Source organism: Rhinolophus hipposideros (genome assembly GCF_964194185.1).
Source record: "Rhinolophus hipposideros genome assembly, chromosome: 11".
Taxonomy (NCBI): Eukaryota; Metazoa; Chordata; class Mammalia; order Chiroptera; family Rhinolophidae; genus Rhinolophus; species Rhinolophus hipposideros.
In genome coordinates this window covers 49,702,755-49,728,702 of record NC_138057.1, presented here as the reverse complement: position 1 = coordinate 49,728,702, position 25,948 = coordinate 49,702,755, and the positions used below count along the sequence as shown (strand labels likewise).

The window sequence follows — 25,948 nt, the reverse complement described above, 5'->3', positions numbered from 1 at the left end:
AAGGTTGCCGATTTGATCCCCGCATGGGATGGTGGGCTGTGCCCCCTGCAACTAAGATTGAAAAACAGAAGCTGTACTTGGAGCTGAGCTGCGCCCTCCACAACTAGATTGAAGGACAATGACTTGGAGCTGATGGGCCCTGGAGAAACACACACACACACAAAGACTTACATTAAAAAAAAAAAAAAGTTATATGATTTTCAACTGCTGTGAGTAGGGAGTGGCATCCATAACCCGTCCCCCCCCCCCATGCATTGTTCAAGGGTCAATTCTATATAGTCTCCGTATGAAATCCTGAGGGATTCCATGCGCTCTGCTAGGAAAGGGTTTGTTTTTTCTTAGCTTTCAACTGAAGTGGCTCCTTTTTTCGGCCTCTATGTACCATCCTGAGTCACCATTCTAGCAGAGGTCTGCACTGGTCTGAAACACACCAGTCTTTGCGGCTGGGTGAATGTGCTTTCACTTCCTGCCTTTCCCTCTCACTGCTTACAAAGCCTTCAGATAGTCTCACTTCATGACCCTTCCTTTTGCTATTTATTCTGTTTTCCTCAGTTACAAAGTCATAATACACGCTCAATGAAGAAAACACAGGAAAGACCAAAGGAAAAAATCAGGACAGCTTTCAAATACTGTTTCTTCTCTGAATAGCCAGGCCAGAGGCTGGTGGTGGCACCAGTAATGAATAATAAACTCCAGCCAGCTCTTGGCAGCAGGCATAAGGGCACAGCCCTCCACTGAGTGGGGACCATGCATAAGAGGGGTACTTGTGAACAAGCCATGATCCATGGTGGGGTGGGAATGAAAAGTATACTGGACCAAAACTCACTGCATGGAACAAAAAAAGATCAAACCATTCTTTCCCTAAATAATATCTTTGACAAAGGTCTCTCTGACTTCTCTCTCTCAACTCCCTTCCCCAACCCCTTCTATAAATGCAGCTCTTTCTGTCTGTCCCTTAGCTTTCACTCTCACTCTCTCTGACTCTCCTCCCTCCCTCTCCTCCTTTAAGAGACAGGGTTAGAGAAATACTTTAAAATATACCTCAACTTGATTTGATCTAAAGGGTAAGCATTTCTGAAATTCATCAGTCTTTATTTTTAAAAGGCCTGATGCTAATCCTTAGCTCACAGCTGCCCCGTCCCCATCGAGAAGAAAATTACTTAAAAACCTTGTTTGAAGGGGAGACCTGCATGAATATGGAGACATCATTGGTCTGGCCCCAGTGACTACCTTTGTTCCGGAAAGGCTGACCTTCAAAAGGGCCCCTTGGGGATTTCCTTGAATGTTTGTTCCCACCTGACACAGAAGGCTCCCCTCTGCGCATCCTTTTCATGTGGTACCACCCGTACCCAGTCGACATAAAGGAAAATCTTCTCATTCAGGCTGTTTCAAAATGTCAGAATTCCATATAAAGGTGGGGTTTAAAAATTAAATAGCATGTTTATCTTTTTAAAGAGCCAAATTAATATCCCTCAAAAGAAAATCATTCTGGAATTTTTGAAGAACAGTGGATGAAAGAACTTTGCATCCATTATTAAAACTAAATGGTACATGCAGCTACATACTAACTTTCTCTTCCAGTTTCAAAATGGGTCCAGAAAAGCAGACATATTGCTTGACCCTCAAAGAGACTGAGGTTGTTGACCATGCTTAATATAAATTGGGCATATAAAACAAACTTGATATCAACCTGGAAATTGAAAATCAAGCTACCCTACAAAGGACTAAATGCATGAACTGATAATACAATCTGTGTTGGTAATGCAGTGGCTCTGAGGTTAATGTTAAAAGTTGTAAGAACTCTCTCAATTGCTTCTGGACTTCTGACAACTGCATGGAAGTGACAGTCTAAAGGTTCAGCTTATTTTTCACATTCTGGAAGACTCCATGTTGCTATGGCTTAAGTTTCGGTATAATAACAACAGAGCACAAGAGAAACCATATAGATTCTTGTTGGAAAAAAAGAGGTTGGGGCAGATTAGGCTGTGCTTTTTAATTCTAAATACTGTGCAGGGAGGAGGGATGGGAGTAAGCTTTAAAACAATAGCACTGCAATAAGAAGTTATGTACATTCTTCTTGTGCACAGATCTCTAAGGCAGTTCTCATGACCTTACTTTGCAGGTGAGGAATTGGGGGACTTGAGAAGTTAGAGAGGCATCAGATACTCCCTCACCCAAGCATTCTCATGAAATCCCAAATTTAAAGAGCCAGGGTTGACACGGAGATTTACAGCAGCAGACCAGATCCCAGAATAGCAGAGCAGATCTGACCTGCACCGAGGAACAAGTGACCAGGAGCTACCCTCTTGGGCTCTACTGGACTAGCCTGAGCCCTCTGGGGCTGGCAGCTCTTTTGCTCCAAGCAGCATCAATGCAGTCAGTCATTCTTGCAGGTAAAAGGATGTGGGTTACAGTCCGTGCTGTTAAAGCTCCATCTCCTCCAATGCAACCTGGGCTTTTCCTCCAGCTTTGCAGTCAAGAAATGATAACAAACTAATAACCAAGAAACTATGCCATGTATTCCTTCACACAGACAGGCATTCATCCATCACTTTTTATTGAGCATCTACTTATTCTAGATGCCTGGGATAAAACAAAGATCTCTGCTCAAAGAGTCACAGAATAAATAATACCCTTCATTTAAAAAAAGATGAGATAGTAAGGTTATTTTAGAAGTATATCAGAAAATCCTAAGTGCTGGGGGAAAAGTCGGGCAGAAAATGGGGTATGGTGTGGGGTGAGAGGTGAATTTCTAAAGGTCAGTAAAGATCAGCTTCATTGAGAAAGTGACATTTTAAAGGAACGTTGAAGGAGGTGAAAGTTAACATGACTCTCTAGGGAAAGAACAGCCCAGCAAAAGGAAATAGCTAATGCATTCTAACAATAAACTTCCAAACACACAAAGCCTCAACACACTTAAGGCACGCTGAAGTTCTTGCAAGTCTGACTAATGTAGTGAGTGTTCAGAGTACAGATTTTTCAGAGTCTTACTCTGTACACTGGCATTAGCGACACGGGCGTGCTCTGTAGAAATGTGGCTTGATACATCGATGTGTGGAATTCAAACTACCTATGTCTATCGGTGTATGAAATATGGGAGGCACATATGCAATGGGAATGCTTCTGAAGTTTGACTTTCCCTTTCAGTCACTAGAAGGCAGCAGCAAAGGATGTTTATTGATTTCCACATTCCAGTTGGCAAATGATCCCTTACAGATAAGTCGTTAGCCAAAAGATCCCTTTTTGTACTAAGACTTTCTCCTGGCTTAACATTCGTGCTTTAAAGGAGAAGTATTTCAAATGTCACTTGCCAGAAAATGAGGATGTGAAATGGCCATTTGAGGGAAGTCCCAATAATTCAGCAAGTAACAGCTCAAAAAGAAGCTCGGCGTTTGGAAATGGTCCAAACACATTAGATTTGTGTTTTGACATATCTATTTATGGAAGACAGTCACCTCATGCACATCTACATAAAGGACTTATAAAGGTACTGTGGGGATTTTTTTTGTCAGATCACCTTCCTTATAGGCCTGGATTCAGGAAGCATCAGAAATTTTTCCAGGAAGCTCACCTCAGCGGGAGCCATCTCTATCTGCACTCTGCTAGCAGGCCACTTGGCCAGCCCAGGCTTGTCCCACGACAGATCATACTCACCCTCGATGCTTGGTGAGCAACGGTGGCAGCAAGTGTGTTCTCATGGTACCAAGTTGTCATTTCTGGACTTAAAGACCCAGCAGATGCAAAGAGCAAAATTATGTGTTAGCGTTCTGAGAGGGTGAAATCAGTGTCAGAGACCCAAGAGGCCCATCCCCTCCAAGCCCTTCATCTTAGCAGGGAGGACCTGGAGGGCAAGCGATCTGCTCACGGACACACAATGCTCAAGAGCACGCCAGTCGAGGTCAAAAGCTGAGTTTCCTCAATGTTACTCTTGGATTTTTTTCAGTCACTGGGAGACAAAGACCTAAAGAGGCAGAGTCTTGAGCCAAATGACACCTGTCAATGAAGTATGCAGACCACAGTTCTCAGTAGGGTGTGAAGTTGTATGCCAGGCTTGTTCTCATGGAATGTCTATGGAATTGTTTCCATCAGCTAAATAACTACAGACAACTAACAATATTTTTGGCCCTCTGCTCTGCAGGTGTCCACTTTTACAGCCTGCCTGAGACTGGTGTGTTCAGCTTGTTCTTTCTGTCCGCTCCTCCTTGGGCCCCACTGCTAAGAGCCTCCCCCTATTCTAATGGGAAGAAATTGTGTTGAACTACCCTCCCACTGTCTTTGAAGTAGAAAACAGCATGTGGAGATGGTTTAGTTTGGGTTCTGAGTTTTCAGAGAAATACTTTTATAGCATTTCTAATTAGTCTCAACATCAAAGAAGGTATGTCACTCAGAAGAGAGCAGCAGAGAATAATTCAGGATGGCTGAATGTGGTGAGATGTCAACCATATTTGGGCACAGTGACACCACCACTACCACCATCATCTCATAGGGCCATTCAGTGCACAATTATACAGGATGTCTTGGGGGAATGCTGCCCAAAAAGCTTTGCCCCAAAAAAGACACAAGATACTAAGGGGTGGCCAGATGGCTCAGTTGGTTAGAGCACAAGCTTTGAAGCAAGCTCTGAACAACAGGGTTGCCGGTTTGATTCCCACCCCATGGGCCAGTGAGCTGCGCCCTCCACAACTAGATTGAAGACAATGAGCTGCTGCTGACCTACTGGTGGGGCGGCCGGATGGCTCAGTTGGTTAGAGCGCGAGCTCTCAACAACAAGGTTCCCATTCAATTCCCGCATGGGATGGTGGGCTGCGGCCCCTGCAACTAAAGATTGAAAATGGCGACTGGACTTAGAGCGGAGCTGCGCCCTCCACAACTAGATTGAAGGACAATGACTTGGAACTGATGGGCCTTGGAGAAGCATACTGTTCACCAATATTCCCCAATAAAATTTTTTTTAAAAAGATACTAAACATTTTTGGTCAGTACCATAATGATTCTCTAGAAAGCTTCCTACCCATTAGTAGATAGAAATAGTCAAAATGCCAGCAATATACTGGAAAACCCTGAATGTCCTTCAGTTGGTGAATAAACTGTGGCACATTCATGTGATGGGATACTACTCAGCAGTAAAAAGGGATGAACTGATACAGCAACTACAAAGATGAATCTGAAATGCATGCATGATGCTACCAGACTTCAAAGGTACCTAGTCTATGATTCCATTTCTATGCCATTCTCAAAACAGGAGAGACTACAGGAACAGAAAACTGATCAGATTGCCAAATGCTGGGGGCGGAGGGGGTATTAACTACAAGGGGCACAAGGGATATTGGGGGAATTATGGAACTACTACTGTACACCTTGATTGCAGTGGTGATTACATGACAATATGTATTTATTGAAACTCAGAATTGTACAATAAAAAGTATAATGTTACGGTATGCAAATTACACCTGGAAAAAAAGGCCAACAAAGAAAACTCTGGTAATGAGGAAAAAGAGCAAAATCCAACAAAGAATTTAAATATTTACTGTTTCTAGACAAACTTCATTTTAATGTTTAAAAACAAACCTACATCTCCCTGTATATCTGTGGCTCAACTGACTGGTCATGTCCTTAAGAACAACTAACTTCTTACCCCATATTGAGAGCCACAGGGATAGGTAATCAAGCTTCTTAAAACATTCAAGCATCCAGTACGTGCTACGCATAATGAAGGAGCTGAGCAACCGGTGGAAAGCCAGAGCCAGGCCTTGGAGAGCTCACAGAGGAAAGAGATAAAAACGCAGGGAGGAGGTAGATCAGAAGTCCTCAACACATGGCTGCTCTGACAAAAGAACTACCTCAGGTTATTTTTGGAATTTAACATTATGTCATTCATTAATTTAACTCATTTTTGAGCTAAGCACAGCGAAAAATAGAGATGCAGAAAAATCCTGGAACTCATCCCCACAGGCAGAAAAACCACATTCTTCCACCCCAATTGCTTCTACAGCTCACATAGGCTTCCAAGGGATAAAGCAGAATCCTGAGGAAACCTCAGGACGCACCATTCACTCTGTTTTTGATGTGATTAGCCTGTGACATGTCCCACGGGATTCTACAAGGAGGTGGTTCTGGTAGGACCACCTTCAGGCTTCTAAGAAAGATGCAAGTTCAAAGTGTCAAGTCTGTGCTTTCCAACCTTTTCCACCTGTCATGCAGCGTGTCATGCAGTCTCTAGTCCTGCTCCCCACATAAGAATGCAGGATATGGTGAGGCCAAAAAGGAACACCCACGGAGCCATAGATAGGGGACTCACACCACTATAGTCTCACTGGTGGCTGGGCTGGAGACATGAGGCAGGAGCCACACGATCCGCAACCCGCCGTCCACTTGTCTCTGCCAACCAACCTCACGTGTTAGCTGCAATCCACCTCTCTGCAACCCGTAATCCATACTCCACCATGCCACGCCACTACACCACCCTTTGCTAGCTTAGCCGCGGCAGTTATATCAGTGGCTAATGGTTAACCAGTAATAGCCAATGGCCAACTAAGTCACAGCTGATGACCATGAGCCAGCACCTTTCTATGTGAGGCTGAGAACTTGGAAACTGCTTTCTGGGGCTCTGTTCCCACACCATCCCACCTCATAGAACACACAGAAATGATGTGTATGCCACTTGCAATCTGAGATAACCAGCCCGCGGGCTCTGGCGCTCCTGGCCCTGCCCAGCTTCCCCAAGGGTGATGGAATGCCCGGGGTGCTCTTTGACTTTCCTCTCGAGGATCCTGGGAGGACAGATCCAGAACGGTACTCATTAGTGAGCCCAGAGACTTGGGAAACTGACGTCCAGTGTCAGGGTACCTCTGGCCTATTTGGAGCCTTTGGGTGAATTAGAAAAAGGTGCCCCCTCCTCTAGGCAGAGGCCCCAGAGCATCCGCTGGATTTCAGTCCTGAACCCCATCTGCCTCCCCCGCCTCCTCCCCTCCCCCTCCCGTTCCTAGCTTCCTTCAGAGGCTTTGAAGGAAGCCTCTGGAAGGGCATGAACTGCTCGTCCTGCAGGACAGCCTTGTCTGAGAGACAGAAAGTGCTGTACCCATCCTCTCTAACTCTGTCGGCAGGGATAATGACAGACTGTGATTTTATTTGAGATAGCAAACATAAATGCCTGGGAGCTCTTATTTTCCTAGAATGGGATATCATCACTCTAGGTCAGGCTTAATTTCTAAAGCTCCGAAAACTCACATGGACTTAAAATGGCTCCTTTGCTGTTTCCCTGCAGCTACCAAGAATGCCAGAAACCTCCTCAGTTGAATCCAGCTAGTCCTCAAATCATGTTTGATGACCAAATGGTAATCAAGGGCTCAGTACGTGGAAAAAATACACTTGGAGCCATACTTCACACTTTCCGCCCAAATGAATTCCAGATGGATCATCTATTTAAACATAAAAGTACTAGAAGAAACCATAGAGGATAGTTTTTCATAAATTCAAAGTGGAAAAGGATTTTCTAGCTGTGACACAAAATCTGCAAAAGATGAAAAAAATTGATAAATTTGACAAAAAAAATATCCATTTGAGATGATGAGAAAGTTCTGGAGGTAGATAGTGGGATGATTGCACAACCAAAGTGAATGTACTTAATGCCACTCAACTATACACTGAAAAATGGTTAAAATGGTAAACTATATTTTATGTATATTTTATCACAAACAAAAAACATATCCATGGGGGGGCGAGTAGGGAGGGAACAACAGAAACAAAGTCAAAAGACAAATGGCAACCTCAAGAAAAGATGTGCAAATCATGCCATAGACATAAAGCTATTTTTAATATATAAAGAGCTCCTACAAATTAATAGGGGTATACAAAGCTATTGAAAAATGAGTAAATAGTATAAACTGAAAGTTTACAACAAAGACAAATAGTCCTTAAACACATGAAAAGATGTTTATACTAGTTCGTATTTAAAAATTAATGAAACCACACTTATCAAAGTGGCAAGAACTAAATATTTATGGGATAGGGTAGTGAAATCAGCTCTCTAAGTTGTGGGTAGTTGGGCTGTAAACGAACTTCACTTTTATGAAGAGCAATTGAGCAATACCTACCAGAATGACAAACACTTATACCCGTTGACCCAGCAATTCCACCTTTAGGAATTTATCCTACAGATAATTTCAACATTTTATACATAGGTATTCATTTCAGATTTGTAATAAAAAAATATAAAAAGAACTCTAAAAGTTAATGGATAGAGAGAGAATTCAATAATTTATGGTAAACCCATAAAACAGAAAAACCCATAGGCATATTTTTTTGTAACAAAATTATTTTCAAGACGTGTGGGGAGGTGAAAAAAACAAAGTGCAGAACAATGTGTATAACATGATATCACAACTGGCTATGTGGAATTTACAATAAAGAGTATGCATATTTTGTTATTATTTGTAAATTGTGTTATACATCCTTTATATCAGTAAAAGTTATAATAAATATATGTATCTGTATACACACATGTGTGAGTTGAGCCTGTCTGTGCAAGTCCACTTATAGGTGAATTTTTTTCAATACGTACAGTTCCGTAAATGTATTTTCTCTTCCTTGTGATTTTATTTGTTTTTGTTTATTTTTCAATTACAGCTGACCTTATGATTTTCTTAATATCATTTCCTTATCCTACTTTATTGTAAAAATACAGTTTATAATACATATAACATACAAAATATGTGTTAATTGACTATTCAGGTTATCAGTAAGGCTCCCGGTCAACAGTAGGCTTTTAGTAGTTAGGTGTTTGAGGAGTCCAAAGTTATACGTAGGTTTTTTACTACAGGGGGTTGGGAGTGTGGAGGTCAGTGTCCCTAACTCCTGTGTTGTTCAAAGGGCAAATGTATCACACACACACACACACACACGCACAAACACACACACACGTTAAGTATATACACAGATGCACAGATTTCAATTCACATTGACTTAAACTCTGCCACCTCAAGCTTAACTGCTCTGAGTTCTGGTTTCCCAATCTGTAAGAGAAGCATAAAACAAAACAAAACTACTTCCCATCTACATTCAAGGGTCAGTGAGAAACTAGAAGCCCTCAGGATGAACTCTAGTTGTTACCAATATCCTCATTCTTCCCACCCCACAGTGGCTGGTTTTGAAATACCTGCTCCCAACAACTTTCCCCTTATCATTTACCTTTCACCTTTTTATTGCCACAGAAAGAAGTGCAATCCGAGGAACAAAAGCAATGCCGCGTTGAAAACTACTGTGTCCAGCTGTCCCTGTCCCTGTCTGCTCAGATAAGGTCTCCATGGTCCTTTCACATCCTCACACCTGGCAGTTGCTTCCTTCACTTGCTCCAGGAGTACAGGGAGGCCAATTGACACCTTGTTGTAAGGCTGGCAATGCTCCCAAACCTTCAGCTGCAGAAGCCTATTTTCCCATCAACCCGTTTACACAATTCCACTGGAACCCTCTGTTCTCTCTGGGTACAACTCCAAGTACTTCCTTCCCATAGAACTAAATTAAAACCTTAATTAGATTCTATCCTTTCAGAACATATCATACACCTTTCTACATGTCCTAGAATCAATTAAAACTTACTGGGGAAGAAGTTAATTCTATCTTAAGACTCTTTTTTCCTTTTTGAAGCCCGAATTTTCAAGCAAGCATCATAAAAACAAGAGAGCAAATCTGACAGAATTGACTGACAGCAGGGAGACTGCCAGTTCCAAAAAAGTTTAACATCAACTCCCTTAGGTTTTCGCTTTTAAGTTGCAAATATTCCAGGGCAAACAGCTATGCTGTAGAGAGGCTGTGTTCACAGGCTAGGGACAGATGGATGCTGCTTCCTCTAAAAACAACGCTAGCGGTGATGTGGGACAGATCAGTACCTGGTGTACCCTTCGGTAATTGGAAAGGTGTCAACCACATTTTACTCCCACTAGACTCACCTCACCCGCTCCCCCATATTAAAATTTTAAAATACATATGACACCAAGAGTAAGTAACATGGTACGAAATGCCAACGGAATTTGGAGAAACCATCAACATGCTACAGTGGAAAGGACATAACCATTTTGTCCATATCCTACTCTTCAGCTAACAGAGTGTACCTTTGTGGAGCTGTTACCTCTTGGGGCTAGTCCAAGGATGAAAACATACTATGCGTCTTAAGGAAATTTTTAATGATTACTTGTCCACCTTTAAAAGTCATAGGAACTATGGTTAGTCTTTCCTTTCAGAATTTTGTGATTATGACCAATTACAGGAATTGATCACCAGACAACAGATATTTCTGGAATGCCTTCTCCTTCCAAGATGCTGGGAACAAAAGAATTATGACACTTTAAAGAGCTTAAATCTAGGGAACACACACACACACACACACACACACACACACACACACACACAGGGCACCAGCAATGCAATGTAGAGGGTCTAACTGCTGGATGACTTCCTGGGGAAATGGAATATAAAGCCAGTATTCAGAGTAGAGAGGAGGACCCTGCGTATCGATAGTGCAGATTCGGGTCACGTGCATCAATAGAAGGGAACAGGTGCATAGCACGCCCAGCACCATTTCCCTACTGTCACTAGTGGACATCCCTTTCCTGGTGATTCTCCTTCTCCTCTGTCTGTCTATGGCCACCCCCCACCAATCTGTTCTTCACTCTTCTCTAACCGACCAGGAGACTGCCCACCCTGGCCCCTGCAGCTGGCTAATGGGAACCACTGGAGGGAGATCGGAGGGCAGGAAGGGAGGGGTGGGTGTTTCTCCCCTGAAGTGGCAGGAGCTGGGGGACCTTCTCAGTGGCTCCAGGCCAGCCCTCGTCATGGTATGGGGTCCCCGGGCAGTGCTTATTTGGCCATCCTATAACCTTCACCTGGACTATTGAGGACAGATGCTTTCCTGGCAGCACCCCGACTGACGAATTTCCCTATCCCAGGTGCCCTCCAAATCGGCCCCTGCCCTGTCACGCCCTCCTCCACTGACAAGCTTCCCCCAGTTGACTTCCACACAAGTGCCCCTCCTCAGGAGCTGGGAGACAAAGCAGAAAGAATTCTTCACATCTCCTGCAGGGGTCCCTAGACCTGACCTTTTACTTTATAAAGCCTAGGAGGAGGGAAGATCTGAGGCAGTAACCAAGCTATGCGGGCTCCCCATGGTCACAGAACATGCTATACTATCTAGCCTGCTGTAAAGGCAGAAACTGGGAGCCTAAGAAAATGAAAAGAGAATAAAAAGTAAGGAGTTATTTAGCTTTGACTAAAAATTAGGAATCAGCACGAAAAGGAAAAAAAAAAAAAGCACAGTTATTAAAGCAGGTTAAAATCAGATTCATCAAGACGGCAGCGAAGTGCCAGCCCTGGGAAAGAACGGGGTGGACCGAGGTCAGGCAGTGATGGGAACCGGCTCTGAGCCATGATCACAGCAGCATGTTCTGCTCAGCAGGGCAGGGCTCGGCGGAAACTGCAACGTTAGCCATGGGTCCGGAAGTCTGACCAGTAGAGGCTCTAGGTCTTACTCCTGGTCAGTCCCACCCTGGGCCCCTGGGACACAGTAGACCCGTCCCCTCTTGGGACTACACATAAAAACCAGACTAAAGTAGCAACTGCCCCAGTCTTTTTGCTCACACCAGCTCTCTTCCTTCCCTAGCTCTAGACACCCAAGGTCAATACCTCTTTCGGGGGCCTTTTCTTTCTCACTGGGTACAGTATCCTCCTTGCTTACTACCAGCTCCAACTCCAGCCCCATTAGTCAACACTTCCCTGTCTTGAACCACTAGCCCAGGGGTTCTCACTGGGTCAGAGGTGCCCCTCAACAGACGTTTAGCAATGTCTGGAAACATTTTGGTTGTCACAACTGGGAGAGAATATCACTGAAATTCAATGGGCAGAAGCCAGGGATCCCGCTAAACATCCTCCAGTGCATGGGACCCCCACCACAAAGTTATCCTGACCGAACTGTCAGTAGTGCTGAGGCTGAGAACCCCTGGTTTCGAGGAAAGAAGGAAGGAAACATGTATTGAACACATTGTATGAGCCAGGCACTGTGCTAAACGTTTTAAAATTCTTTAAATTTTCCTTCCCAAGACAATGACAGAGGAACAAGATACAAAATTAACTGCACCACCTATTGCCCAATTTCCACACAGGTCTTAACATTTTGGGTGTCCAACGGTTGCCACCACCATTTTAAACACATTATCTAAGGCTGATGTCTTTCCGAACCTCATTTTTCTCATCTGTGAAAAGTGGAGGACAAGTCCTACCGCCAGCCCTTGGTCTAGAATGGGTTCCCAGTAAGTCTTAGTTTCCTTGTCTCCTTCTTCATGTCTTATTTCCAGTTTCTTCTAGAGAATATATGGGTAGAGACACACACACACATAGCCACTCTTACACCCACCTGCTTACATCTTTATGTCCCCACAAGAATCTGAATGAATGAGTGAATAAATGAACAAACTCCCCTTGCTTGAACTCCAAACAGTTTTTCATACTTGGTTTCTCTCACTTCTTATTTAGGCTTTCCATTATTGTTGGTTGTGGCAAGTCCGTCTACCATACTAGAAACTTGTTAACATGTAGAGTCCTGTCCAACACCTCAGCAAAGTACCATATCATTCAGATGTCCAACCAATCCTGGATGAATGAACAAATGATAGACAAATACTAGGGTTCCCATGATAGTTTTGTTTAACAGTCTATTTGTATTGGCTGTTTATAGTTTAACATCGTCACTCCCAGATAGTTGGCTTGAATTCATCTCATAGACCCAATTTCCAGGCGTTTTCCTTTTCAAATTTGTGAGCGTCTAATGTTACTTGTATCAACTAAAGATATCCACTCAATGGGCCCAAAGAAGGACGCATCCTTTTAAAGGGGTCTCTCCTGTGGCAGCCATGTTTCTTGAACAAACGAGACCCCAGTCCCGGGGAACAAGGACAGGCACTCGAACGTATAAGTGGGCACTTACAACAGCTGGCAGAGCCTTGCCATTAAGTAAATCCTAACAATTCAGCCTTTCAGCCACCAACCTAATAGGCTTTTCTTGGCACGGGTAATTTTGGCTTGGCCAAACACTCATTTTCACATCTTAAATAGTTATGTGTCAGCAATGAATGGAGGCTCAGATCGGCCGTATGTCTTGCATTCTGTAGCAAGCTCATCTTGGTCAGGAGCTCAGGGGCCCATACACTCATTTCAGCTCCTTTCTCCATAAAGATCCATTACAAAAATTAGTGATTTGTGTCTCTGATCAAATTCCTAGGGTCTTATTTGGCTGCTTAAGATGGTTTTTAACTTAAAAAGCAGCTGGAAAAAATGAAAGCAACTTTTCAGGAAATTAAATTTAAAATACACCCTATTAAAACATGAATTTACGGGCTGACATCTCAGGCTCCTAACAGTGCCAGGAAGACCATCCTTCTGAACATTTCAGAGCAGTTCTCTCACTGAACAGCAAACTCCTGGCTGGCTGTCAAGCCGTTTTTACTTGCCCTGGCTTCCCTGAAAGCATCTCTTTCCATCTCAATAGGGCCTCTTTAACATAAGCTTCTCCGGCCCTCTTCCCGTGGTGACCAGGTGGGCTGTGAAAATGGCATCTCTTTAAGCCCTGTCTCCAGCAGCCTTTGAATTCCAAGCTAATTTGTTTCTCAGGAACTCTTAAGAATGATCTGCCATACTATCAGGTGCCTGAGGAGACAGGCCAGCACATAAACTGAGGCTTGAGTCCGAGACCTGAGCCCAAACCCACCAGAATGGTTCAGGCACGCCTTCAAGGACTGATTGCATAAACAAAGTAAACTTAATAGAATGAGCCCACCCTGCAGGCTGCACACAAGAGGGGAAGAAAGGGAGAAGAGAAATGGGGAGAAAGAGGAAGGATGGAACTGAGGATAAGCGAGCCCTCACCCCACCTCATCCCTGGGTGTCCAGGCCAGAACCTAGGCAGGGAAATGACGAACGAACAGAAAAGAGGGAGGACTCCATCACATTGATTCAGAAGCATATTATAGAGTCTTTCTCCCTCTTGCTCTCTCTTGTTCTCCCTGTCTTCTTAAAGAGCCACCACTCCTTTAGCACCTACTGTGTACCTGGTACTGGGCCATGCACTTTACACACATTACATACACCTCACAACAATCTTATAGGGCAAGTATGACGATTATCCCCATTTAAAAGATGAGAAAAATCAAGTCTCACAGAAATCAAGTGATTTTCCCAAGGTAATGGTAAGCACATTGTGGAGTCAGGGATTTGGGTTTAAAGCTCTGAACCACATTCTAATTTCTGAATATGTATCTTCATAAGGCTAATAAACAAGGCCTACTGTGTGCTTAGCTTACTCCCACCCAACAAAAGACACAAAAAGCCATGTTCTCTACTCACAGAATACTTGCAATCCATAGGGAGAGCCAAGAATCACATGCATAAACCAACTGTAACAGAATACAAAGTGGCCAGTTACTTAGTCCACATTGTTAAGAGATGCCATAACTAAGAAAGAGAGCCTTCCTGATGGGCATGCTGGGGGAAAGCAGGCTGAGACTGGCCAGATCATTCGGCATTTGCTTCTCATTTTTCCAGGTTATAACTTCTCTCTAATGTAGTTTTAAAACATGATCTGCATTAAAGAAAATGTTGCTTCTGAAGATGAGGCCTACAAACCATGGTCCACATTAATTAGTAACATTCATAAAACAGGATATTTTCATTCTGTGCCCGAATCCCGTTTAGCAAAACCGAAGGATTTTTCACACCGCCACTAGGCTTACCTTGTCTGTCCATGGCTATATTTTCCAGCATTCCTATCTCTCTGTGCCAAAGGCAGGGTGGGGAGGAAAACAGACTGATAACACTTCATCCTGGAAATGATTCCATTTGTACTAATTCACTTCCTCTCCCAAACAATTGAATCAGCTGCCTGAAGCTCTATGTAAGGGGGGACATATGATGGTGCTTAGAGGAAACCCTCATCAATTCTAAATGGAAAAACTGGAAATATCTCCCATCTATCCTGAGCTTGTTTGAATGACACTGCAAAGAAATGCCAAGAACAGAGCCCCAAGCAGTCATTTTACAGGTTCATCACCAAATAGGATGACAGGTGAGGATTCCACTTCATTCCGATTGCACAACGTGCAAAACGTGACATTAGCAGCAGTGCCTTAGGTCCACCAGGCCTGGCTCTGAGCACGCTGGTGCCACCGTACTTCCGGTCTGCAGAGGAGAGTAACCAGCCAGAAAACAGGTTAACTCCAAATGCTGTGGTGGAGAAGGGAGCAAACCAGTGATTATCTGAAGCCAGAGGAGCTGCTGAGGACACACTTGGTAGAAGTTTCTGGCTTCACTAAAAGCAATGCACACGCTGATTCTAGATACCCCGTGTGGCAAAGACAACATTTGGAAAGACAAACTTCTATATTCACGTCCCACGTGTACAGTGGAAATCCCTGGCAGGCTCTGCTTTCAATTATACTGATTTATATACCAATAAAATAGTATTTGTGAAATAGCAAATAACCTCTTAGCACTTTTTGGCTCACCAAATTTCTAAGGACAGGTCCTCTGTGTACCATGTGCAATTCACCATCTGAAACTTCAGCAGTTAGCTGTTAAAAGTCTATTCTCTACAGTATCCCTATACCTAGAGTGCCATAGATTTGTTTTTGCAAAGCAAAGCAGCTTGTAACTCCCAGTCTATGAAATATTATGCTCAAAAGGTTGCAGCCTTTCATCACTTTCCCAGAGATACAGGTTTCCGCTGTTTACCCATAAACCACAGATGGGGGCAAAAATAAAAAATAAAAAAAAAAAGAGCTCTACACAGATTTAGAAGAACTTATCAAAAAAGAACAGAAACAATAGAACTGAATCTCTACTAGCTACTGACCTCCTCTGTCCCAAGACACTCCACACCCTCTTTGTCCCAGTGTACTCCTCAGTCAGTTTTTCTTGCAACACCTAAGTCATATCTACCCGCCCACATTTACAGCCTGGTCATAGACAGATGGAGAGTTGCTAGGCAGACACACAGACAGGCCGTTCAGAGGAAAATCTAACCCTTTTCATGATGAGACCAAAAAAAAAAAAAAGACTGAATATTTCCCCACATTGCTTTTTCAACTGGAACATTCTACACTGAGGGGCCAGGAACAAGAGCATGGAAGATTAAAGTAAAGGCTTAAAAATCCTGCCACTCTTTTTAGGTTAAAAAGGGAAAGTTTACACAGTTTCAAAGGTACCATTTTCTGACAATGAACTGTATGTAGAAAGAACTATTCAACAGTGGGGAAAAAAATGAAAATCAGTTCATTCCTTGAAGGTGAAACTTACAATAGCAACTGTACTTGAGATATTTAAAAGCTAGCCCCATTCATCATATTATATCTAAATAAGAATAATCAGACAGTTTTGACAGAAAATAAAACATGTCCCAAAAAAGTTCACACTTAGAGCCAAATTTCCCAGCCAAAACCCATCAGGCTTATGACTGACAATAAGCCCTACCAACACAAACTTTTCAAACACCAAAGATCAGCAATTACAGCATTAATTTGTTCAAACATTATGTTTTTCATCCAAACTAGAATGTGTTTATAAAGGGGGAAAAATCAACAACATTCTCCCCCTCCCTTTCCCCTCTTGATATCTCTGAATATACATTAGGTTATTGAATAAAATTTCTCAAGTTCACAATTGAAATGTCAACATTTCAGTAGGACAATAAGAGGAAAACCCCATGGTCATTTCTCAGAGATAAGCAACATTATACTTAAATGACCACAGTCTGATCTGTAAGCCACACTAGTTCTCAATGTCACCTGAAAAAGAAGTGATAAACAAGAGTCACTAAGGATCGCACTTGTCAGCTATCACCAGAGATTAGTTACTAGCACATGACTTGTTTTGTTGTGTTTTGTTTTGGACTGGGATCGAAATAAGACACAAACTCTTAGGTTTTAGACCTTTTCATGGTAAAAACCATCCTCGCACATTAAACCTAGAATTGGGGTACAACCACACTTTTTGTTTTACCTAAGAAAGACTTACTAGTTAGATAAAGCTATTTTAAACCCATTTTAGTTAGATGACGTAGAAAAACCGAATGCCAATCTTTTTTTCTTCCACTCTCTCCTAACTGCATTTAAAGGAATTCATTTAGAATGTTGACAAAGTTGATAAATTGGATTTATTATAATTATACTTCCATATAATCTCCTTCAAGGTTGAGAGACGATGCATTCTGTTTTCATAATTTACCACAACAAACCAAAGCAAAACAATTAAGTATTACCTTTCACATAGTCTCAAAGAATCACACACCTACCCTAAACCAGACAGACTAGTGCCACATAATGAAATGAGAAACTGTTTGTCATTTTGGGGGTAGCCTATCAAGCAGAGCCAAAACTCTTACACATTACATTACTCAAAGGTTAAATAATAATGAAAGTGTTCTGTGAACTTTCTAAAAAGCTAAACTATTAACTCTGGGACTTGGGTAAGACCATGCCACACACTATGACCATTCATAATTGGGGCACAAGCCATTTGGAAAAGGAAAGAAGGTCATGTGTGTAGTGAAGTGCCCATGCAAGTTCGGAGGTCAAGGGGTCAGCCTCTGGCTGGGGTAGAAATGAAAACCTTCTGTGAAATGGTTACCAGTTATTCCTAACCATCTTCTCCAAAACAGATGTTAAAATGGATTGGTATTAGATGGCTGCTCAAATCACCTCTTTTACATATCAATTTTATTTGGCTTCCAAAAAAGGAAAATTGCCAAATCATGTAAGTAGTACAGAGAACACAGTAAGACAGCCTGCCTGGGGTTCTGGGTTCACCTCTTTCTACCTACTAACCAGCTGCCTTGAGAAAGGCATTTGACTTGTCTAAACACTGACTGGATGAAACAAGAAGGGAGGACTAGATTCTTGTAGGTCTAGATGCCTCAGGGTTTCTGAGTGGCCCTTCACCCACAGAAGCCCTTCCCCTCCCACCAGTAGGTGGTTTTCTTTGTCTCCAGATCAAAAATAAGTTTCTACTAAGAGAGAATAACTTCCCGGAGTATTTTCTCTTTGAGAGTGAGGATTGCAGGCCCGCAGGTTAACCAGGGAGATGAAAGTGCCCAGTTAGGTGAGGTACACCTAGCAGTTGGCTAGAATAAAGGGTGAACGTTTATCACACATTTCCCAGCAGGAAGCCAGGTCAGACAATTCTTGTCACTCACGTGTCTTAGGCCTTTCCCCACCACCACACCATGTCCAAAGGAATCCAGCAGCACGTAAGTTTGTGCCTCACCCACCCCCGGCTCCCCAGGCGGCCTCCTTCTCCTCACCCCACCTCTGCCTTCAGGGCTTACAGCATTGCTGGGAGACAAGAGAACATGTCTGACAATGTCTCCTCTCCAGATATAACCCCTGTATGAATTACTAAGCATCCATCTCTGTAAAGCTTATTTTTACAGCTTAGCAGAGGTGTGACAATGTTATGGGGTCTTTAGGTTCCTAAGGGGCTGGGTAAGACAAAAGCTTCATGGTGTCAGGTGGTACTGGATTTATTGGGGTGATCACTTCATAAATTATATAAATGTCTAATCATTGTGTTGTACACCTGGAACTAATGTAATACTTGTATGTCAACTGTGATTGAAAAATTAAAAAATATTGAAAAAAAAAAAAAAGACACACACTTAGGATAAAAGGGCATAGGGGACCAAGAAGTCAGCCTCAATGCTCCATCAGTAAGAACCTTGATCCTCTAGGTTCCTGGCCCCATGAAACCTAACTTATGCCTGTCCGGAGGGTCCAGGGTCGCATTCCCAGTGCTGGCAAGTAAGCATTCAGCCAAACTGCCACTCACTACCATCATCATGTCCTCTTTTCACATCCTTGGAGACCATTAGTATGAAGAGAATTTAAAAATCACTGACTGTTACCTTTAACACACATATTTGAACTTTATCTCTCTAAAACTTTGCAGCCTTTCTAATCAGAGGAAACATCTGAGGGCCTGCGGGAGCAGAAAGGCAGAGAGAAAAATTACATTCAGCACAGCCTGACAGGGTGCTATCGCTAGTCAACCTTATGGGCCTGTGGTTCCCACACTGGGAATCTCTCCTCCTTCCATCTTCACTAACACCTTGAATTCTTCGGACTCACTCTCGCAATCCACAGTAAACCAATTGAAAGGCGTACTAGGACTGTGCGGGGTTCTCACCATTCCTTACTTCAATTACAATGCCTATGGATTTTAAGCCAATAGGAGAATGCTTTCAATTTGAATTATTAGCTTCCAGCAACCATCTAAACCAGGGGTGTCCAAATTTTTTTCAATGGTTTTCACCAAGGGCCATATGCGGTAAAATACACAAACAGCCGGGCCACTCACTCGAGGTGAAGTACATATTGCCTCACCTGGTTTATTTAAATAAACTAAATATATTTTTGGAATTTGCTGCGGGCCAATTAACAATGGATCGGGGGCTGCAGTTGGCCTGCCGCAGTTTGAACACCCCTGATCTAAAGCGATGTGAAATACTTAATGTTCCACCTTATTTTGTTTAAACTGATCTTGTGCTTGGAGATTTTGGCTACTGTGCACATTACTGTTCAGCCACAGAGAGTGCGAAAACAAAAGTAGCTTTTATTTTTACGAGCTGCAGGCTTTCGTGTCCTAAGTTCATCTCCACCAGAGTCATCATTTATTGAGGGCCATACACACATGTAAGATAATATACATGTGTGTGTATGTGTGTGTGCTTTCCATATATTAATCCATTCCTTGAATCAGCAAGCATTTATTGAACACCTTGTAAGTGTCATGCATCTAATTAGGCATTAGAGATAAAAACGATGAGCAAGTCCAACCCTGTGACAACTTGGGGGGAAAGCAGATAATCAAGTAATGACTACGCAATGTGGTAAACGTTGTGATGGGAAAAACAGGTTATTAAAATAATATCTTAGGCAGTGACTATGTGTCAGATGTTTGTATCCACTGTCTCTAATTCTCACAACATCCTGCAAAGATAGGTGTCTCCCCACTTTCCAAATGAGTGTGTTGTGGCCAAACCACACGGCACACTGCCTCTCTATCAGTGTCAGCATCTGCATCACCATTTGCATCTTAATTCCCCATTCTGGTCTCGATATTGCGCCTGCTAACCTGCATTCAGTCATTCAGGCATCGATCTAACTGTGCCTGGTATTACGCAGCATACTGCACACCCTACAGAAGAAAAGACCACCTGAAGGAATTGGCAAGCTGGCTACAAGGAGCAATACAAGGATGATAGTAACACACAGCGATGCTAGAGCATGGCACGAGGCAGTCTGTGCTCATGGACCAACGGAGTGCTTCAGAAAGCAAAAGTCATCTGACTCCTAAAAGGGAGAGAGCGCCATGGAGGCATTTATCCAGGAGATGGGAGCCAGGTCTCAAGATCATGTAAGGTCAGACAGCAGAAAAGGGAAGAAGACCAGGCCCTCAGGAAAGCGGTGTTCAGAGAGGTGCCCAGAAGGCTCACAGGTTAGGCTGAACCACAGCCAAGGGAGTAAATGGAGCCCGATGGTTGGACAAGCCAGCCTGCAGCTGCCCAAGTGCCAACTGATACGAGATGCTAAGGCACCCTGGGGCATTAAAAAAGAAAAAGGACCCAAGTATAACAGCAGATGGAGGGATCTGCATTTATAAGAACGCCCAGAGACCACTACATGTGATGGAAACAGCTCTTTATTCTACCTCCTAGGACAGAGGGTGAGACCCCAAAGATCCTCCTGAGTCAACAGAAAAGGTCACCAAACAGCCTTCCAAAGATGATGGTTCATTCACTGTAAGGATTGCTTCCACTCGGAAGGTGTGCAGGTTCCAGGCCAGAGTGGCATTCCTCAGAGTAAGAGTGGAGAGGCCAAGTGTTGGCAGCAATGGGTCTCCCCATGACCCTTTTCCCACAAGTCCTCTCTTCTCAAAATTGGTAAACAGATACTTAAAAGACTACGGAGTTGCCGGCCAAGTTATTAGCCTGCCTGGAACACCCACATGTCTCAACATAGTCCTGCAGATGACATCTGTAAATTTGTTTAACTCTTTACAGTTGATAAAATAGTTTTACATGGGTTAGGTTACTTGATTTTCACAACAGTCATGAAATAAGCACCAGGCCTCTCATTTTATAGATGAAGATCCTGAGAGTCAGAAAAGGTAAGTGACCTGTTCAGGGTTATAAAGCTAGCAAGTTGCAGAGCTGATTTTGGATATCTGTGCAGTGATCTAACGGCTCTACCACGACTGCAATAATCATCACATTTTATAAAGTTCCTTAGAGTTAACAGAGAGCTTTCACAGGAGTCCTGGGCAGTCCGTACAGACACACACTATCATACACAGACAGACAGACAGACACACACACACACACATACACTCATCCTCCTACATACATACTCTGTTTTCCTAGAAAATAACAACAACAACAACAACAATAATAATGTATTCTACTTGTTTAAAAACCTATCTTTCCTACTCCAGCTGTGGACTTTGTCTCAATACATTTATAAGGTAAGTGAGTAGGTATTATTTAGATAACTGCTAAATGTAGCATGTAAATAAAGTCTTAAATCCTAGATGTTAGCTTGTGTATAACGCACTGCTTAGAACAAACAACCTTGCTTTTGTGTCAAATATTGGCCCATATTCATTTTCTGCCACTAAGCTCCCCCCTCCACTGCCAATCTTCTCCCAGTGGCACATGAAGCAGCACCTTTCCTATTTGTCTATCTTACGTCAGGACTTGTTTTCAGAAAGTGGCTATTTCCAAGGCAGACATAAAAATCACAGGGCTTGAAAAACACTTCAAAAAAACCAACTGTTTAAGCCATTTTTAGGCAAAATCAAAAGATATAGCAGCTAGGTGGGCATGTTTACTTTCATTTAAAAAATTCCCCACTATCAGTTTTTCAGAGCATTTCTTTCAAATGCATAGGTCACAAAAATTATTCAAGAAACAATGTGTCAATTAGTCTTGCACAGTGGGGAGAAAGTTATATACAAAAATGTAGACAGAGTCAAAAGCAAAGCAAAATGCTGGGACAAATCTGCAAACCACCCCCTAGCGCAAAGGCCGAGGGGGCCTCCTCACAAAATAAAGATCACAAACTCTCCATTCCCTGCACCAGTCACAGACGGCCATATTTTTTTTCCTTCTTTTAACTCTACCAAAAGATCTTAATGAAAATAAAGTCAATATACTTAATCTATAAAGCAATCACCTCACCCAATTTAATCATCTCTCTTTACAAGAGAATTCATATAATCAGGCCATACTACACAAACAGAATTAAAATACATTTTTTCACCTTTCCCCCCCTATTTCCAAAGGAAAACTTCATATACCAGTCATCTTGCTGAATACCACAGGGATAAAGTGATTTAACTCCAGTTAAACCAAATATTTCAACTGCATACTCTTAAATCTTAATCTTAAACGTATCTATAAAATAGGATTTTTTGAGAACTCTCTTATTTGGTAAATCTCCAATATATAGTAAGCGATTCCTAAGCCAGTGAGGTTGTCAGTCAATACTAAACATATACAGAAATATGCTCTTATGGTAACTTTTTAAAAATTGCTTGCATTCTACACTATTACTTGAACTTATAAAAAATTTTAGCTAAGCTCAACTTTCGTAATTTTCATTAGGTAATCTAGGGCGTGGGTCTTTGTGAATTTCCTTTTCATGCAGTAAAGGAAGCTTTGTATCAGGACATCAGGTGTATATGGAAAAATACATATTTTGATACACGTCTAAGTCAATCATACTTTTTTGTTTGTTTAAAGATCCCTTTGCCTACTTTACCCACTGCAGTAAAATTCCGTATGTTGAATTTAAATCCAGATGTGAAAACTGGGTTTTCTGCTAGTTAGACCAGAGCTCAACACACCCTGTCAAATACCCAGTCCAGAAGAAACCAAACTAGCCCTTAGTAGATGCCCCCAAATAAATCATCCTTAGTTCACCTAGAACCTGGAAGACTTTACACTCAGAATCACAACTCCTCCAGCAATGGAACAGGCTCTGAATGCAAATAGCCCCTAGACGCTCATAGATTTGTTAAAAATTTAACATTGGGAATAAAACCAAAGCCACCACTAACACCAACTGGGTAATTAAATTCCTGGTTCCAGTGAGTTTCAAAATCCAAGCCTAACATCAATGTCTGGCAAGTATCCATGTACCGTAGGACCTACCAATTTTTGTGCATGTTACTCTGAAAATTCAGAAAGAGGGAAAGTAGGAAGATTTTAAAAGCCTATTCATTAGTGTGTGTTCTGTTTAAATGACACATCAGAGCTAACTCTAATTATATCTTAGCGTTTGCTCATTGTGTCGTCCGTCGGAAGGGCAAAAGCTGACAAGAGTTACCGAAGTCAGTTCAATCTGTTCTTGTCCAGGGGTTTTGATAAATACACTTTGCACCATAATCTAACCCTGAAATTGCCTCTCCACCCCCAACCCCTTGGAGTAGGTGGTTTATTTCTGGTCTTTAGCCTTCGCTGGGTTAGTAACTCTTCTCTGTAATTTGCACATCTCCTGGAAGAGGGAGACGCCTGATTCAAGCTGCATTTGTTCACTGCCCACTACCCCCAATATTGTGCATTCCCACAAGCCAATAGTGTGCGCCTCCTGTACCTTCCAAGTTCCTCGCCGGTGTCGTAGTAATCATCCACGTTTTCCTGCCTGAACACGGTCATGATAAACTGGCACGCCTCACCAAAGCCCAGCGCACTTCAGCTCCGCTTCCCAAACCATCACCACCGCTCCTGCGCCTCCGTGGGCCCCTCATGCATCAGTCTCCAGTCTTTAAAAAAATAAAAAATAAAATAAAAATGGCAATAATACCAAAACAATTACAATCCAAAAAGGAAATGGACCTCCCCAGGACTAAGATCCGCTCGCTTAAGACCACTTCTTCGGAGCTGCCCCTCCCGCCGGGTGCAGAGGAGCACCCTTTGTTAAACCCGGGCCAGGGACAACCCCCGCCCCGCATCGACGGCGCGCATGTGGGGCCGGGCACAACCACACCCCAAGACCCGCGTCTGCCAAAGCACCGCTTTCTGCATCGATCAGAACCGGCTCCGGAAGTGACTGGCCTCCCCGCCCCCGTTTTTCTGCACACACTCCCACCCAGCTCCCCACCTCCGGGGGCGCCGCGCGAGAATGAAGCGTTTGCCCGGGAGGCACGCGCCTCGCTGGAAGCATCCCTCTCCAGCTGGAAGCGGCGGTGCAGCCCCGCGCCACCTTTCGGCTCCCGCACCTTCGCGGCCACCCTCTCTCCTCCCTCGAGCCAGACAGTCCCCAGAGGCACATTCCTGGCGATTCCCGCTCCGTTACCGGGCCGACCCGGCTGCGGCCGCCCGGGAGAGCAGGAGAGGGAAGGGAGCGGCGGAGGGAGGCGCGGCCGCCTGCGCTGGTTTCCGAGTCCTGACACAAAGCGCCCGGCCCGGCCCGCACCACCTGTTCCCACCCGGCCCGCGGGGCTGGGGGCGCATCGGGCTGCAACCCCACTTCTTCCCGCAGCCAAGTTTCCCGGCTTTGGCCTTCCCGGTGGCCCGAGGCGCTGGCGGCGCAAAGCCAGCCGAGCCGCGATCGGGAAAGCAAAAGCAGGCGGCGGGGCCCGGGAGGAGCCGGGGAGCCGCGCGCGGCCACTCACCCGGGCGCCCAGGAGCTGCCCGGGTCCCTCCGCAGCGCTGTCGAAGGCCGACCGCAGGCGCCAGCGCCGGAGACCAGCCGGGCGGCGGCGCGAGTGCGGAAGGGAGCGAGTCAGGGGCGCGGATCCCGCGCGTCCGCCCCGGCGTCGGCTCAGCCAGGCTCTCCCGATCGGGCGTCGGAGCAGCCCCTCAGCTCCTCGCTGGCTTCCGGGCAGAGGGAGGCCTGCTGGCGACCAATGGGGACCCCGCGGGCAGGCAGGCGGCACGGCCCACCCACCTCTGAGCTGCCCGGCCGGGCAGTCGCTGCGGGTTGTGAGCGGTGCTCGCTGCTCCTCCCTGCTCAGCGCTCCGCGCTCGCTGGCGCGCTCTACCGCACGCAGCCCGCACACACCCACTCACCCCACACCCACGCAGCTAGGAGACCGAGCGCAGCCGCGCGCAACGTGGGCGCCCCACCTGGGACACGACTCGACGCTGCCCGCTTCGGCGGGGTTCCAGAGAAATGCGATTCCTTAGTCCTGCAAAAGTATTTGAGCGCCGGCTGTGTGCCCGGGACTGTGCTCTGCACCGGGAAATCACCCAGACCAAAATAGATTTTTAAAAATTCCTGACCCCGTGAAACTTACATTCTGATGGATAAGATGTAAACAAAATTATTTTAGAAGATATTAGTGCTATTGAGACAATAAAACAGGATAATGGCGTAGAGCATGACGGAGGTTGTGGGCCGTATTAGGTGGCGTTCCTTTCCAGGATAGGTGTTTTGAGTTGGTATCTGAACTTTAAGAAGGTGCGCAATCAGAGAAGAAAGGGTTGAGGTCTCAGAGACCCAATGAAACAACAGAAACCAAGGGTATATGTGTGCTGCCCCCCAAAATACTGGCTATGGATGAGTTGAAATGTGGCTAGACCCAAATGCGGTCTGCAGTTAAGCGTGAAATACACATCGGATTCCATGACTTGATATGGAAACAAGAATGAAAAATATCTAATGAATATTTTTACATTAAGTACATGTTCAAATATTAGTATTTTAGATATATTGGGAAATAAAATAATATTATTAAAATTAATTTCACCTTTTACTTTTAAAAATGTGGTTATTAGAAAATGTGGCCGGCTGGGTGGCTCAGGCGGTTAGAGCTCCATGCTCCTAACTCGGAAGGCTGCCGGTTCCATTCCCATCTGGGCCAGTGAGCTCTCAACCACAAGGTTTCCGGTTCCTTTGCGCTGTGCCCCCTGCAA

At 44.0% G+C, this 25,948-nt stretch overlaps 1 protein-coding gene across 2 annotated transcripts in view; it reads right to left on the bottom strand.

Moving 5' to 3' along the window:
* DAPK1 (death associated protein kinase 1) overlaps positions 1-25,104 on the bottom strand; it is a 169,130-nt gene extending 144,026 nt beyond the window's left edge. The window contains exons 1-2 of one of the 2 annotated variants that reach the window (XM_081066320.1): positions 24,981-25,104; positions 23,685-23,853 (exon numbers count right to left, since the gene is read on the bottom strand). In XM_081066320.1, the coding sequence (XP_080922446.1) occupies positions 23,685-23,746 (62 nt within the window). In that variant the 5' untranslated portion in view covers positions 23,747-23,853; positions 24,981-25,104. Of the gene's footprint in view, positions 1-23,684; positions 23,854-24,705 lie in introns of both variants that reach the window. The other variant, XM_081066319.1, reaches the window with a different exon arrangement.
* Positions 25,105-25,948: the final 844 nt, after the last annotated feature.